Source organism: Phallusia mammillata, chromosome 5 (assembly GCF_965637545.1).
Source record: "Phallusia mammillata chromosome 5, kaPhaMamm4.hap1.1, whole genome shotgun sequence".
Classification (NCBI taxonomy): Eukaryota; Metazoa; Chordata; class Ascidiacea; order Phlebobranchia; family Ascidiidae; genus Phallusia; species Phallusia mammillata.
In genome coordinates, this window is record NC_137256.1 from 24,383,613 (window position 1) to 24,400,617 (window position 17,005).

The 17,005-nt window shown below is 35.6% G+C and overlaps 1 protein-coding gene and 2 long non-coding RNA genes across 3 annotated transcripts; 2 read left to right on the plus strand and 1 right to left on the minus strand.

The window, feature by feature from the left end:
• Positions 1–1,327: 1,327 nt before the first annotated feature.
• On the minus strand, positions 1,328–3,305 carry LOC145228310 (uncharacterized). The gene is made up of 3 exons (XM_080093330.1): positions 2,595–3,305; positions 2,156–2,295; positions 1,328–1,739 (listed from the first exon to the last, which is right to left on the minus strand). Exons 1-3 carry the CDS (start codon positions 2,656–2,658, stop codon positions 1,425–1,427), a joined length of 519 nt encoding a protein of 172 aa, XP_079949456.1. The 5' UTR covers positions 2,659–3,305; the 3' UTR covers positions 1,328–1,424.
• Positions 3,306–8,229: 4,924 nt separating this feature from the next.
• On the plus strand, positions 8,230–10,418 carry LOC145230122 (uncharacterized). The gene is made up of 3 exons (XR_013860562.1): positions 8,230–8,289; positions 8,446–9,996; positions 10,062–10,418. It is a non-coding gene; the product is annotated as an uncharacterized LOC145230122 (long non-coding RNA).
• A 22-nt stretch (positions 10,419–10,440) lies between these two features.
• LOC145230121 (uncharacterized) lies at positions 10,441–15,494 on the plus strand. Its single transcript, XR_013860561.1, has 3 exons — positions 10,441–11,167; positions 11,232–13,418; positions 14,328–15,494. It is a non-coding gene; the product is annotated as an uncharacterized LOC145230121 (long non-coding RNA).
• Positions 15,495–17,005: the final 1,511 nt, after the last annotated feature.

Genomic DNA, 17,005 nt, shown 5'->3' on the forward strand with positions numbered 1-17,005 from the left:
GCCTCCTTTCATTTTCAATTTTACACATGATAAAGTCTCAAAAAAAGTATCGGTACTTGTACCGATACCGCTAAAGTATCGGACGAGTACCGATACTGCTTGAAGCATCGGGTATCGGCGCCGATACAGTACTATCGGGCCATCCCTACTAAACACTAGGGATGGGCCAAGCTGAGCCAGAACCTGAGTACTCAGTACCAAGCATCACTGTTTTTGATGCTCAGTGCTCGGCCGAGCAGTTGCACAAACTGACCCGAGCATTAAATATGCATAATCAACCATGCTAACATACTAAACTGGTGTTTGAAAGGGTATTGATGAACAAAAATGATTGGTTTTAAATGCGTTAGATGGTAAAAAAACGGTAAAAATAAAAAATGTAAAAACGGCTCCTGGGGCCTGTATAGTTTATAAATTGCTGGTCTTTGGAAAGATAACAAAAGGACATTAGAAAGTTACAAAACTAGCGTGGAATTGGGAATGTTTGTTACGTCACAATGCACCAAGCGTGCTCAGCCGAGCACCCAGCATTAACATAAGATGCCTGGTGCTCAACCAAACAGAATGTTTGCGATTTTGACTCATTCTTTAAAACACTATACCTTTAGTTATCCGCGACAAAGTTAAGTCAATTATTCTTGTCGAAATCCCGCTTGTTTGCGAACTGTAATTTGTCCTATTCAGAGTAAAACTGAAAGATTTTCTTTCAATCTTCTGCACAAGGATGTTACCCCACTGAAGATCGCGATGTTCGAACATTAAAGTATGCTCGGCCACTGCTAATCCACTGATGGTCTGCTTCAAAGCTGAAAGTGACTGAAAAATTTGATTGAGTGTTTTTGATTTAGTACTTTTTTGGTGAAAGTATGTGATAAGCTGCAGACAGTGCACACTGTTTCGACCAACAAGGTCTCAGTGCAGCTGGTGATGAAATATCGACTGCAGTAGCTAATGCATCCACCTAACGACACTCCTGTTTGTCGGAAGCAGCAAGCTGAAAAGCCATGCCTCACCAACCTGTTCGATGCCTCAACTGGGCATTAAAGACAGAAAAATGTGAAAACTTGGCAGTTCAATAAAGGCTGATCAAATAGCTAGTAGCTTTGCTAGTGTGGATAACAATAGAATAAATACAATACCTGGGATGCATTATTGAACTTAAAATGTTCAACGTCAATTCCTCCATCAATAAGTTCAAACAAAACATCAGGTTTAGGTCTGGCAAAAAAAGACAGATCATATTTTGATGTCTTTGTGCTGTTATATTTGTCCCATGCATCAAGAAGTAGTGATGGGACGGGTACCCGGTACTTGGTATCGATGGTATCGATACTCGAACTCGGTACTGAAATATTTTGTCTCAGTTTTCGACACCAACGTGCGAGTACCGAAGGCCGATTTACACCATAAGAATACGGGCAACTTTATGCCAATATTTGCTTCGAACAGCACAAAAGTGGAAAAAAGTTCCGCCAGTTTACGTATATCTTTTTCGCTATTACGTGGAGATTACAATTTTCGGCATGTGTGTGTGCACGCCTGTATCCCGACCATATGGCAGATAAATTAGCCAGTGATATACAACTAAGTACAACACTACACTTAAGCACTCGGTAATCGTACTCGGTACTCGGTATCGAAGGTATATACATGTGGTACTCGTACTCAGTATCAGTACTCGCTCCAAAACCTGGTATCGTCCCATCACTATCAAGAAGCACCCATACATCAGATGAACTCTACAAAAACAGAAATTCATTAATAATTGGTAAAATATTTTTAACACACCATAAATACAAAATGACTATTTTTTATGCAAGTATTTAGTTCTTAGTTATGTGCTTCAAGTTTGTGCATACGGCAAAACATTTGAAAAGACATTCCACACCCCTCTTATGCATGGCTTGTTTCACACTTTAAATCAAAAACCTTTTCACCCACAAACAAGTTTATAAACACCGATGTAAACAGTTACACACATGGCTTTTTGTGACAGGTTTTGACCATTTCAATCAATTTAGTAGATATATTCTTGTGTAAGGTAGGGAAACTATGTTGAAGCTACGTGTTATTTTATGGGATCTGTTTGGCTTTACTAAATGCCACAACTTGTTATCACCAATATTGTCAGTGCATAAACACATGCATTACTCACAAACTTGCTTAACTGGGATGTGACAATCTTCACAGTAATGTTGCCAGCTTGTTTGATAGTTATGACGTCATAGTCTGTTTTTGCTGTGATAGGAATGATTGGAGGCATGACAATAATATGGCACTGGGGCGCGTTATTTTCTGTAATGAAGTGTCTTGGTTTAAAGTTTTTAAGAAAAAAACATAAATATAAATGTTTCTTGTTAAACTTACACAGACATTTCAAAAAATCTTTACTCATAAAATTTACGAAGCAACATACGAACATTGCAGTTTCAACAGGTATAATTTACATTAGATATATATGTGACCTCAGACATTACAGCGGTCAATTTGATTTTTTAATTCCCAAGAACCTATATAGATCTATGTTGTAAAGTTAAGCCAGATTGTCTTTTGCACTTCATACAAGGTTACTAACATATCAGATAAACTTTCACCTTTGAGTTTGAAGTTTACATGCCCATAAATATCTGAAACAGGATTTTCCACACAAGGGCTCATCAGATATTGATTATTCCATCACAAACTCGATGACATGGCACTAACATCCCATGAGTGCATCTTCGTTGGTTAAATGACATACCAGATTGATGGATGTCGATGATGTGACACAAAAAAATTTGGGTGAACATATCAAACATTAGGCAAGCAGCATTCCCATGCGGGCTTGGTTGTTTGCTCCATTAAGTTACATGAAAAAAAAATGTATTTACATTATAATCAAATAAATGGAATTGTGTAACAACTAGTAGCAAGAGAACATGTGTACAGTTGGACACCATTAAAAGGATTGCATATAAACTGAACTCATCATTTACCAGCCACCCATTCCTGTTAGTATTTCTACAGATTAGCATGTCACATTTTGTCGAAAAATAAACAGCAACTGCACTGAAAGACTAGAACTCTGACCAGACCAGAAGCTGGTGAGATCAATGACAGTGGTATTGGTTTTAGTTAATAGCTTGTCAACATAGTTAATTACATCACAACTTCAAAGTTTGCCACACAACATTAAATATGCTAAAATTTTAACATCCATAACCTTCACGTTTTGGTAAATTAAAACAGATTATAGACCTGTGATTTTATAAAATCAAAGCCATTCTCTTTTTGTTTTGATTTACTGTTATAAGTCTTAATTTCGATCTATCATGTGAAATTGGAAATATACTGTCCAAAACTTATCAAAAAAAACCTGATGCACCAGCGGTTAAGAAACATTATCTCATGGAGCTTCATGGCCGCTATGTTTCACAACCCCAAAAATATTTAATCCATATTCACCTTTTTTGCAGCCTGTTCACTGATTCTTAGCTGCCTCTATACAAAGCATCTTTAGTGGCCCCGGAACGAACATGGTGATGAAGAAACTGATATTTCGTATTCAAGTGATATAACATTCAGGTGAAGGTAATCCAAATGGGTCAGGGATGCCAAAAGTTGGGCAGTGATCCAAGAACTGACCAAATAAGAAAGTTTTTCACCTGTTTAATGATGAAACTTTTTTCTCAAATAAATTGAAAACAATTACAAATTTCATATGACAGATAATAATGTCAAAGTTACAGCTGTTTGTTACAAGCTTGCAAAAATGCCAGGATAAATTTTTAACCCTTTCAATTCAATGCTTAACTATAAGTTAGAGTTGCACAAAATGTGGCAGTACAGCAGCTTGTCCCTATAGATAAAAGTTTATGCAGCCAGAAAAGTTATGAAACTCTGGAAAATTGCAGTATCATTATGAAAGTGATTATAGAAAGTGGCTCAAAATTTTGCAAATTACTTTATCTACAGCAGTGTTTCTCAACCTGGGGGTCGCGACCCCCCAAGGGGTCGCCAAGCACTTTTGAGGGGGTCGCGGAGACGCAACCGAACACGGAATTATTTTATCTGTATCAAAAAAACTTTCCCTGTGACTTTTGTTTAGCATATAGTAACTCACACGACCGTTTGATTTAGAACGGGCGCAACAATATTTGCGATTGTATACTTCTATAATTGCGGGTTTTGGTTTTTCTTAACATAAAAAAAACACGAAATAGTGAAATAGTTAGTGAAAATAAGCGTTTTCCGGAATACAGCAAAACGCCGAACTATTGCAGCCACGTTAGATTGCAAATGTGTGATGAACACAATCAACACATGCTGGTAGTTAAACTTCCTGTGTGTGTGCGTGTGTAAAGGGGTCGCGTGGTGTTAGAAAATCTCTAAAGGGGGTTGCATAGTTAAAAAGGTTGAGAACCACTGATCTACAGTAAATAAAAAACAATAGAATCAGTTTTGGCTTGCAGTTTTTTGGCTAATCAATTGTAAGTTATTCAAGTAATTTATATGATTTATATGTTATTTTTCTCAAAGTTTGTTTAGGTTGTGTCTTCAAATTACAAATTTAACATAAAACTAAACCGCATATGGTTACTTAGTAACTGCAAACCACACAGCATTGAACTTTGAAAATGCAGCAGGTAGCAAAACCATTCATAAATGGTTAAATGTCACCGATGCAAAGTGTTATAACAAACAGAGTAAAGAGACTGCTCAAGCAAATAAAGCTTATTTCTTTGATGCCCATATAGCAAAGTGGCTTGTATAACGGTCTTGTGATTATAATGCTGTCAATTCCAGACTTGACCACTCATATTTTCCTGAGCAAAACTGGTAGATAATAAGTTAAACTAAATTAAAGTTTACAGTTCTGCAAAGTGGAACAGGATAAAAATCAAATGGACTAGCAGCATGATACAAACATCAGAACAGCACTTAAAAAATAAACAAACAAACATTTTATTTTTAATAACCCAAAACATGTTTTTGTACCCTTTATGCATTATGCAGATTGTAAAGTGTTGCTTCCAATGCTTTGCTTATAAACTACAAGCTTACACACAGTACAACCTTATTTAGGTGCAAGAAAAAAAATTATGGGTCTATTTTGTAGCATTATATAATGTAGAATATCTGGTTTGTTTCATAAAAAAACTGAAATTGAACCTGAACTGTAAATTACATTTTCTTAACACTAAATCGGACCTGAACTCGTAAAAATGCAACCCTTATTTGTTGTGCAACCCCTTATAAGTATAAAATGCAACCCCTTATAAGTATTGATTTTAGAAAACTTAGAGCAATAAATTTTTCACTTAAACCCCTATTGTCTCACAATTGCCAATTAGTTAAGCCAATACAAAGGATGCAACAGCTTCCAGTAACGCAAGTTTGCAAGTAAAGTATGTGTTTTTGTACCAACAATATTGTTGTTTGTTTGTTTGTTTGATTTTTATCCTCGGTGGGGGGCAACGCCTGAATGCATTATGCTCACAATGAGTCCGCCGTCGAGCTGCCTGTTTTGTTGCAAGTCCGATGATCATTTTATTTTATTTTATGCAGTTGGTGACTTCAATTTAGTTTAACCCATTGGAAACCACTGAGTTGGAGCAATGCCACTTAAGTTTCTTTCTCATGGAAACACAAGCGACCGAGATGGGATTAGAACCAATGACCTTGTGATCACAAGGTGGTTGCGCTAACCACTAGGCTAACTTGGCGACAAATTGTCAATAACAAACTAGGAAACCATCAGCAGTTTTAACACTGGGGTACACAGCCCCTTACCTAAAGCTTACAATCATTCTAGCATCCTATTCAATATCAGACTGTGTTCGTCATTATGTACAAATCAAAGTAAAACTAGAAGGGTGGCTTAGCACATATTGCCCTTGCATAGACACTATAACCTATTTTAAAACATAAATATATTTGCTATGCTTATTTTGTATTGGGTCCCATATTAGCCATCGTCTTTTATAACTTTAGTCGTTTCTGCAGGCAAAAACTCATGGGTCCCCACACATGCAAAGTTAAAAATAATGCAATTCAAGAGATAACCATGAGAAAGTCGTAAAACACAGTGATCGGCACTGGGCTTAAATAATAATACTATGTAGAATACAAACTACAAAATTAGACTCACCCCAGATATTGTTTGAAGTATGTATATAACATTTTAAAAAATATACATTTTAAAAAACTGACCCATTTCAGGGGGCTAGTAGGGCAACTATTTGGGTTCAACACACAAACTGAAAAATATGTAAAAACCACAATGACCTAATCAATAGTACTGCAAAATTTCAGCCCAATCCGCCAATGTTTAAAATTGTGACCACTAGATGTGTTTTGAGCAACAACCGTTAATGTTTCTGACGTCATAGGGCTGTTAACAAGCCCCTAACTGCCATGGCGCAAAAACGACCACCAAGCAACCCACCAACGAGCAACATACAACTGGTTGCCCTTGTAACACTATTGCTCCTAAGAAATCTTTCGTTTGTGGTGCCCAGTAACACACAAATACGATTTACACTTTAGGGGCTTGTGGGGTAAATGTTAGGACTACAGGGTTGAACACAACAATCGACACCTATAAATGGCATACTATACAAGAAATTCAAATTTCAGCCAATTCTGACACTGTTCAAAAAATCACCCATGTTAGGGGGCTAGCAGGGTAAATACTGGGGTTATCAACAAAAACAAAGTGGGATGCATATCTACATGAATAGATCTACCATCTGTGTAAATTTCAGCCAAATCCTTCAAACATTTGATGAAAAAACGAGTCGGACAAACTTCGGGGAAAAAATACCCATTTTAGGGGACTAGCGGGGTAAATACTGGGGTTATCAACACAAACATTTGATGGAAAAACGAGTCGGACAAACTTTGGTAAGAAGAAAAAAGAAGAAAAACAAAGAAAAAAAACAAACACAATTCGAGTAAAATCAATATGTGTCCCCTTCAGGGAAGGGGACCCATAATTATACATTGCTGAACACCCTATATTCCAAGTATTAAATGGAAGTGATTTTGCACAATCCTAATGTTTTTGCATCTGTTAGTGGAAAACGGCAACATCAACCCAAGTTTTAAGCTCAAAATGTTTAGCCTAATGAAAATTTAAATAAACAAATGCCAATGACCTACAAAATACCAAACCAAATATTACAGTTTTAAAACTTGTGTTAGCAAGTGGAAGCAGATTTGAGCAACACCCTGGTGGTAGAGAACATGCTAAGTCATTTTCTTCAGAAATTTAGGACTTAATCCAAATAGGTTAAATAACTTTTATCACTTTCGCTTGTGTTTGATTTTCATAGGTCATCAGATAAAAAATATCTGTTACAAACCGTTTTGTTTTAACAAATGTTTTTTGCAAAACACATATCACAAGTTTAGATAATTGCATTGACATCCTGTTATATACAATATGTTTGTTCATTTAAATATGAAAATTGCTTAAAAATGTCTTTTAAAATCAAGTATGGACAAAAAAAATCTGTTTAACACTAAGTACAAAATATAATCATATTCTTTTTTCAAAATCTAAAAACTAACATGGTAAATTGGTTACCTCAAAACAGTGTCAGAAAGTTGAGATGGCTTCACATAAGTAATATATCCATATGTGCAGAGCAGAGACATTTGACTTAATCCATGATTTATCTGACAAAGTAGAGTTGTTGTAACATATATTAGGATCAGTTGAAACTAACCTATTGGTATGTTCAATGGGTAGCTGTGGAAAAAACAAAATAAGTATCACATATTTAATTCAAACACAAAAGGTAAATACATAATTTTAATTCAGATCATTTTTAATTGTTTGCTTAAAGTGCCTTATTCTTTTTTAATATTCAAATATTGCATAATGTAACTCGTGTTTTAACAAAATGTGCATTAGGTAAAACAATAACACAGTAACGAATGCACCAACTGTTTTCGGATGTGCCGCTTTTTAAACAAGACGTAACCGACGCGAATTCGTCTTTAAGTTTATTGTTGGCGAATAATGGTTTTTTCACGGGTAATCCCCAAATATTGCCGCGCAAATAAAATAATTTTTCACAGACAATTGTCTTTCTATGATGTCATAAATAGCCAAAAAATAAGCCTTCTATTTTAAAAATAAGGACAAAAAAGTACACAAACAAGTAGTAGGCAATTTTTTTGGGAGGGAAAAATATTTGCTACTTTGAATTCGAACGCAACCGTCGACGATGCGCGCTTAAACCAAGAACGTTTTCTCACCATGATTTTTTGTTTCGCGTTGGACGCTCGACGTTATGCGTGGTAAGTTTTATTTATTTGTTTTTTACGTAAGTTTTCTTGAACAGAAATATAAATTTGTTCGTGAAGAGTAAAAATGAAATCAAAGTGTATAGTACCTAATTTAATAGTGGTATTAAAAATTGAAATACATCTAATTGTGTGTTTGTTTGTTTTCAGATCTTTGTATATCTGTCTAACTTGCATTCATTCGTCGTCAATCAACCAACATCTCTCAACTTCAAATATTCAATAGTATGTAAACATATGAGTCTGTCGTGGGCCAACTGGGTATTCGGAACTGTTAGGCATAACTTAGGTTAACTGGCGCTAAGGTGAGTGACCTATTCTTTGCCGAGGTTGACTCGTGAAGGAAGTCTTCCTCGGTGGTCAAAGAAAGGTCCAAGTCTGTAGGAGTGCTACTATGTCAGCAAGTTGGCGCTAGGGGATAGTAATAGAGTAGCACTCGATAACTAAGGTTAGGCTAGGTAACATAGGTTAGATACATTTGGGATTCGCGCGCCACATAGGAACTTAGCCTAGATCGTTTTCTAGCTAGGTGTGGCGCGTTGCTAAATGGCTGTAGCTAACATAAGGTGCGCATAGAAACACGACTGGCATGGTCTCCACCGCATGCGCCGGCCGCGGTGCAGGCGGGACCGAGTACCGGACACAGTTACTCTCAATGAAGGCTTTGGCTCGAAAGCCTGAGGGGGCCGACATAGCATTTCGCCAGAAAAGTCCCGTGAGCCACCCTGATAGGGCGCAAACTGTTGTTAAAATTTTCCAGCCCTGCGTTTGCGTAATTCATTTGGGTCCTTGGGGGGGTCTCGCAGGGCAGAGAACAGTGATTTCATGTTGTTATACGCTGTAATCATCACTGGACTCTTTAACAAAAACTTCTGCGCATATATTAACTGTAAAGATAGGGTTATTGTGGATTTGTTTTGGGTTTTGACCAGCTTTTGTTGTTCTTGCTTTTATTTCTGGTACACCTTTCCTTCAGTCAAAAGGAAATTTGTGCTAGATATTTCGCAAGGATATAGCTCACTTGTTTTCAATTAAATATATCAAGTAATAAAAAATGCACTTAAAAATGCCCCCTATTCCACTTGTGCTGGTCAAACCCATTTTTTTGTTGTGGATTTAGATTAACTTAATTACTAGTTCAGTTCCGTAACCTACTTGGCCAGACCACCCAGTCATAACGGGGCAATGACTGTTTGGGTGGTTGTAAAACATGACAGACTCACTTTTTACCTTTATAGGCTATTTTGCCGCGGTTGTATGGAGGACAGTTAGTTGAGGCAAGCTTGTATTGTGTTTTTTTACGTCGGCCGTGCAGGGACGGTGGTGGTTCAAACGTTTTTTCAGACTTTCCTACTGATGATGCCTGAACTTCTTGATTGAGGCTGGTTATGAACCAATAGCAACTACCATCAATATAATTGTGACTAAACTTTTGCTTGCATTTTCCCTCTTTCATCAACAAAAATGTGTGCAGAGTTTACTTTAACTATCCTTTATTTCTTTTTAAGTAGACCAGATCTTGGGGGGTGTTGTGCCTTTTACATCAGCCGACAGATTCTTTAAACATCATTACAGTATTGTGTTTGTTTATGCGTCGCTCTAACCACCTGAACCACCATCGTCAAGTGCTAAGAAAGTAGTAAAAAGTCAGCATTGAGACCTTCATCTTTGTGCTCTCACCTATCATTTACTTTATTCCAGGTGTGTACTACTTGTGTTAAATACTTTGCTATCAAATGTCAAAACCTTTTTGTTTTATTTTTCAGGTCTTGCTTTTGAATGATGCTATTAAATTGTATAAATTTGGTTCAATTCAATCTTTATTATTGTGCATATCTACATTGCAAAGGTAATGGTGTAATTTAAACAAGAATGATTTTTTTACAAGTAATTGTCATTTATCTCATTTGTTTTGCAGAAATAACCTTTAATTTTTGACAGTTTTGCAGGTTTTAACATTATTTTGTGGTTGTTTTTGCAGGAATATTACTGTTTAGTCATAGTGTTTATGCACGTCTTAACCATTATTTGAATTTTAAAAGATTTGTTTTTAACTTTTTTCTTGAATATTTTTCAGGTTATAACCTTTATCTTATTAAATATACAGGTTTGAATCATTATCACACAAAACATTTTTGAAAGTTTTGAATTTATTTTTTACTCTTTTCACTTTTGCAACAATAACAGTCTTTGTTTTTTTTGCAGATTTAGGCTTTCTTTTTTGCAAGTTTAGAGTTAAATTATTTACATGAATTTTTATGTTCACAGGATTAGGGCATAGTTTTTCTGGTTAACATTTCTGTTTTTGTTTTTACAGTTTATATGTATTGTTGTGTTCACAGGATTAGGGCATAGTTTTTTCTGGTTAATATTTCAGTTTTTGTTTTTACAGTTTATATGTATTGTTGTGTTCACAGGATTAGGGCATAGTTTTTTCTGGTTAATATTTCAGTTTTTGTTTTTACAGTTTGTATGTATTGTTGTGTTCACGTGATAGGGCATAGTTTTTCTGGTGAATATTTTTAGATTTTATGTGTTTGTAGGTAACATGTATTTTTGTTTTCACAGGATTAGGGCATAGTTTTTTCTGGTTTATATTTTTTATGTTTAAAGGTTAGCATGTAATTAATAATTATTCAGGATTTCAGCTGTGCTTGTTGGTCTGTAGTTTCGTTATGTAAGCAAATCTACAGTGTGTGTTTAGGGTTTTGGCAGAATTATATTTTAGCAGTTAACAACTTGTTTATCTGTTTTGCCCGTTATTTGCTGGCTTAGATTTTTTTTGGCATAAGGCATCTGTCTGTTCTTATTGGTGTCCCTTCTTGGAACATTTGGATAAGTTACATCATATGTTTAATAACCAACATTACATGTAAGTACCTGTATAAACATTACTAAATTAAACTCTGCATTTACCTCCATGGCTACATTTTCAGAAATAAATCAGACTTCCTGTATATACTTCAGGAGATGGGTCAAGGAAAAAACTGCATCAGGTATAATATATACTGGATTTAACAATTAAACTGAGTTTCAATATGACAAGTGTTAACAGTTGCTTGACTTTTAATGTAATCTGGGGAACACTGAAATGTTTTAGAGCTAAAAGAACAATGGAGAAGTGCATGACAATGCTGCTATTAATTTTATTGTAACCCAAAGCAGTCCCATCTTTTGCATAAAGTTTAAAATCATTTGTTAGCTGTGATTCCTGTTTCAAAATCTAATGTTTTCCAAATAATGTACTTGTTTAAGGGAGATGTTTAATGATTGATTTAAATAGTTTTTCATTATTTGTTGGTACATGATTTATGCTGTTTGTAATTATGGGTCCCCTTCCCTGAAGGGGACACATATTGATTTTACTCGAAATGTTTGTTTGTTTGTTTGTTTTGTTTTTTTTCTTTCTTTTTTTTCTTCCCAAAGTTTGTCCGACTCGTTTTTCCATCAAATGTTTGATGGATTTGGCTGAAATTTGCACAGATTGTAGATATAGTTATGTAGATGTGCATCCCACTTTGTTTTTGTTGATAACCCCAGTATTTACCCCGCTAGCCCCCTAAAATGGGTATTTTCCCCCGAAGTTTGTCCGACTCGTTTTTCCATCAAATGTTTGATGGATTTGGCTGAAATTTACACAGATGGTAGATATAGTTATGTAGATGTGCATCCCACTTTGCTTTTGTTGATAACCCCAGTATTTACCCCGCTAGCTCCCTAAAATGGGTATTTTACCCCTGAAGTTTGTCCGACTCGTTTTTCCATCAAATGTTTGATGGATTTGGCTGAAATTTACACAGATGGTAGATATAGTTATGTAGATGTGCATCCCACTTTGCTTTTGTTGATAACCCCAGTATTTACCCCGCTAGCCCCCTAAAATGGGTATTTTACCCCTGAAGTTTGTCCGACTCGTTTTTCCATCAAATGTTTGATGGATTTGGCTGAAGTTTACACGGATGGTAGATATAGTTATGTAGATGTGCATCCCACTTTGTTTTTGTTGATAACCCCAGTATTTACCCCGCTAGGCCCCTAAAATGGGTGTTTTTACCCAAAGTTTGTCCGACTCGTTTTTCCATCAAATGTTTGATGGATTTGGCTAAAATTTACACAGATGGTAGATATATTCATGTAGATGTGCATCCCACTTTGTTTTTGTTGATAACCCCAGTATTTACCCTGCTAGCCTCCTAAAATGGGTGAGTTTTTAAACAGTGTCAGAATTGGCTGAAATTTGGATTTCTTGTATAGTATGCCATTTATAGGTGTCGATTGTTGTGTTCAACCCTGTAGTCCTAACATTTACCCCACAAATCCCCAAAGTGTAAAACGTATTTGTATGTTACTGGGCACCACAAACGAAATATTTCTTTGGAGCAATAGTGTTACAAGGGCAACCAGTTGTATGTTGCTCGTTGGTGGGTTGCTTGGTCGTCGTTTTTGCGCCATGGCAGTTAGAGGCTTGTTAACAGCCCTATGACATCAGAAACAGTGACGGTTGTTGCTCAAAATACCTCTAGTGGTCAAAATTTTAAACATTCTTGGATTGGGCTGAAATTTTGCAGTACTATTGATTGAGTCATTATGGTTTTTATATATTTTTTAGTTTGTGTGTCGAACGCAATTAGTTGCCCTACTAGCCCCCTAAAATGGGTCAGTTTTTTAAAACGTTAAATAGGACATACTTCAAACAATATCTGGGGTGAATCTAATTTTATAGTTTGTATTCTACATAGTATTATTATTTAAGCCCAGTGCCGATCGCTGTGTTTTACCTTACAACACCCGACTTCCTCATGGTTATCTCTTGAATTGCATTATTTTCAACTTTGCATGTGTGGGGACCCATGAGTTTTTGCCTGCAGAAACGACTAAAGTTATAAATGATGATGGCTAATATGGGACCCAATACAAAATAAGCAAAGGAAATATATTTATGTTTTAAAATAGGTTATAGTGTATATGCAAGGGCAATATGTGCTAAGCCACCCTTCTAGTTTAATTTTGCCTTTGTATTTCATACCACATGACCTGCCAACGGGATGGATCTTTATGCAAGTAAAACAACAAGGAAGTACTCTATTGGTTCCCTCAAAGATACAACATCAGGACTCAACAAGGTACAAAATTTATTTTGGTACTTTTGCATGTAAGTGCAGAAATGGGGATATAAAGAAATGCAGATCAATTGGCTATATCACAAGACCACAGTGTAATTTTTTTCAAATATGTGATTAGAAAGTAATTTGCTACAGTTTTATGATCTGCCTAAACCAGGGGTGGGAAAACCTGTGGCCAAAAGGCCACATGCAGCTCTTGGGGCATAAAGTGCGGCCTTTGATGTCAAAATAGATTTTTAGGAAAATATATACATGGTGTTCACATTACAGACTGCACCAGGCACTGAGAAAAGATAGAAATGTTTTTATTTAACCTTTTTACCACATTACTATTTGATTAGTTTCATGGAAGGGCTTTTTAAAACTAGAGCCAATGGTCCCATAGTGGTAAACAAAGCAATTTCTGTAGGACTTCCAAAAACCTAAGGTTCTATAATCTCATTTGCAAAAGAACAATTGTTTGCACATATTCGAATGTCTTAAACTTGTCTGTGATGTCACAAGCTGCTCTTAGATCATTGATATTTGTAAACAAACGAGTTTATAGGTTAAATAAATCCTGAATGTTGTAGTAAAGGTGGAAATGGAGTGAGGAATTTTATTTAGCTTTGGCCGTAAGTCCTACAAATCTACAAGGAAATAGCGAAACAACCATTCTGTAAATCAAAAAGTTTAAATGAGTGTCGATAAACCGTTTTCGAAGCCTTTTATAAACAAAAACATTTCCTACCTCTGGACTAAGTTATGCAATAAGCCAAATTTGTCTTTAACCCAGTGCAAATGTTTATTATAAATTTACTATTTGCTACCTAAGATGTATATGTTTTTTGAAAGACACTTATCAATTTATCCATTTTTGTTATTTGTTGGCTAAATTACTTATACCTTGGGTTTACTTCTATTTTTCAGATGATGTGCACCTCAACATGAACTGATTTGATGCACGAAAACTCTACAAGCTGGTGATTGTTCTTCTGCATCAGCTAAGAAGCTTAACAACTGAAATCTGCAACTGTTGTGGAGTGACTCGCTATAACCTGTACATGTGTTGACATAGAGTGAGCGTTACGAACTTTTGTGCTGGAACAGAACAACCTTTACTGCTCACGTGACAGAGTAAGATAAAATAACAAGAATATTGTTATGGATTTCTTCGCTGTCCTTAATACTTTGCTTACAAAATGTTTGTTTAATTTTTGAATGCTGTAAAACTGTGTGTTGTAAATTTTAAAGCCAGTTCTTTTTTGTGGTTGTGTACATTTTGTTTATATAATATTTACTAAAAGACAAATAAGTTACCAATTGCAGTTAACTGTCCGTCTGTTGCAATTTGTGGATTTAAATAGTTTTGTTTGTAAAGTACTTTGCCACCTATCACTATGCTTGTATTATATATATATATATATAGTTTATTAGACATGTGACTGCTGCAATTTTTAACATTGTGCCTTGTATTTGTATTTTGATAACAAGGTTTCCGCTGATGCTTTACGATTCGGTGCCACTAGTGCAAATCAAAATTTATCATATGAAACTGTTTTTTATACTTCGAAATGTGTTAATTTCACAACCATGTATATTCTGCATATTGTGCACACTGTTTTGACCTATATGGTCTCATCAGTCTAGCTGGTGACAAGAGATAGTGTAGCCATCTATCAGCTTGAATCCTTTGCTCCATAATGTTTAGTTTTTGATTTTTGCAACCTGTTTACCTATTTATTATCTGTTACCCAGTTAAGGCGGAATAACTGTTACGAGGTTGGGCTGCCTAACGTACCAATACTGTTACTTATAAGTTTCATGTGAATTTGTTTGTTTGTTTGTTGTTCTTGCATTATATTTTATTATAGTTCGTTTACCCACAATGCGCCAACCTCACTTACTTGTGAGCCACACTCACATAACGCATTATAATACGGTGTAACTGCAGCGCGTTTAACCATGATCCACCCATTGTGCCCTTCACTGTTTTGCGCTCCATAACGCAGCTATTTTCGACTTGATGATTATTTTAGTGCTGTTGTGTCGATGTGGTTTCTTTCACAAAGCGAAATAAACTTAAGTATAGACTTATTTATCAGTTTGTAGGATATTCTACTGTGTGGATGTGTTGCACTTTCCAGTCCAGTGGTCGGCTTTTTTCAAACATTTTTTTAAACGCTCCAAATTACTTGTTACTTCAAAATAGTAACGGATTCGCGTGTCAAAATTTTTTGTGTACAAGAAAGGTTTGTTTCGAGCTGATTTAACAATAATTTGAAAGCTCTGATTTATGATTAACTGATTTATGCTTGTAAACCATTTAAAGGAGATTTTATCCTAACAAATGCAAAACAAACATTGCAATAGTTCAAAATATACTTTGGCCTGTAGCAAAAGATAAAATGGTAACATGTGTACGAACTTCTGAATTATTTGGCTTTAATATTCGGCTCGACAACCATATGCCGTGCATTGAATCCCTGCTCTAGTCCCAATGGATACAAAAAAAAACGTTTCCAAAAACATCAAGTTTCATCCTTTCAGTTTTATCGCGTCACTCTTAAAAACATTTGCGCGTTAAGGCATCCTCCCTCAATGAAGAAGTGTAAAGGGTTGGTTTCATTCAAAAATGATAATGTTCATCACAATTGGTTGTTAAAGTCTGGTCTTTACATCCGGTGACTATAAAGATTTAAGACATGAGTGTAGTCTTTATTTCAATGTATTTCTGAATAAGCGAATCAAACGCACAGAGTTAATCAAAGGTCGAATCAGAAATAGAATAAAAATGACTTGAAAATGGTTACGTTATTCATAGCAAACATATTTTTTCAATAAATATTTTTCCAGAATCAATATTTTTATGTTATCAGTGCGATGGCGCCTTTTAACTGAGCGCTTATGACAAATGTTAAATATGTAAAAGTCAAAGCTTCGAAGCAATAATACGACTCAACATTTTCTGAGACACCAAATGTGCAGACTAAGAAAGTTTTTTTTTTCCATACGTATTATCACACGGTGCATTATCATAGCTCACTGCTACATACGGAACATCGAACAAAATACTTTGTCAGTCAAGTAAATTTGAATCGTATCAAAAATATAGCACAATTTCATTTAACGATTTTAAGCTTTAAGAGACCCTTTTCGGGAATACAGTATGTATACACTTCGCAAAAACATCGCAAAAACGAGCGATCAAATCTTTGAAAAATTAAATGAATTTCTTGACAATGCGCGCAATGCCAAGTAACCACTTAATGTCACGTCGATGCATGTTTCGTTTCCATTTATTTGCTGACGCGAAACAACGTTTCGTGTACGACCAATTTCAGTTCATCCTAAAAAATGACTTTATACTCAAAAATTGGTACGCAAAGTCTTTACGCTCTTGCACGCCCAGCGCAAAACTTTTTTTCAATATTTGTGAGCTTTTATTAGCAAGGAAGCAAAACATACACCATGGGAAGGGGAAACAAGCGACGAAATAAATATCACCTATAGATAAGTAGCGACGAAAAATTAAAGACCTGCCCATTCTGCTCTACAGTGGCGTATCTAGGATCGTTTTTAGGTGGGGGAAGACGCCATCTGGCGGT

Coding starts and splice junctions, on each gene's coding strand:
- LOC145228310 (XM_080093330.1), bottom strand. CDS start 2,658: ATGAGCCCTTGTGTGGAAAATCCTGTTTCAGATATTTATGGGCATGTA. Junction 2,296..2,594: donor TGTAAACTTCAAACTCAAAG/GTGAAAGTTTAT, acceptor ACTTCATTACAG/AAAATAACGCGCCCCAGTGC. Junction 1,740..2,155: donor CATCCCAGTTAAGCAAGTTT/GTGAGTAATGCA, acceptor CTGTTTTTGTAG/AGTTCATCTGATGTATGGGT.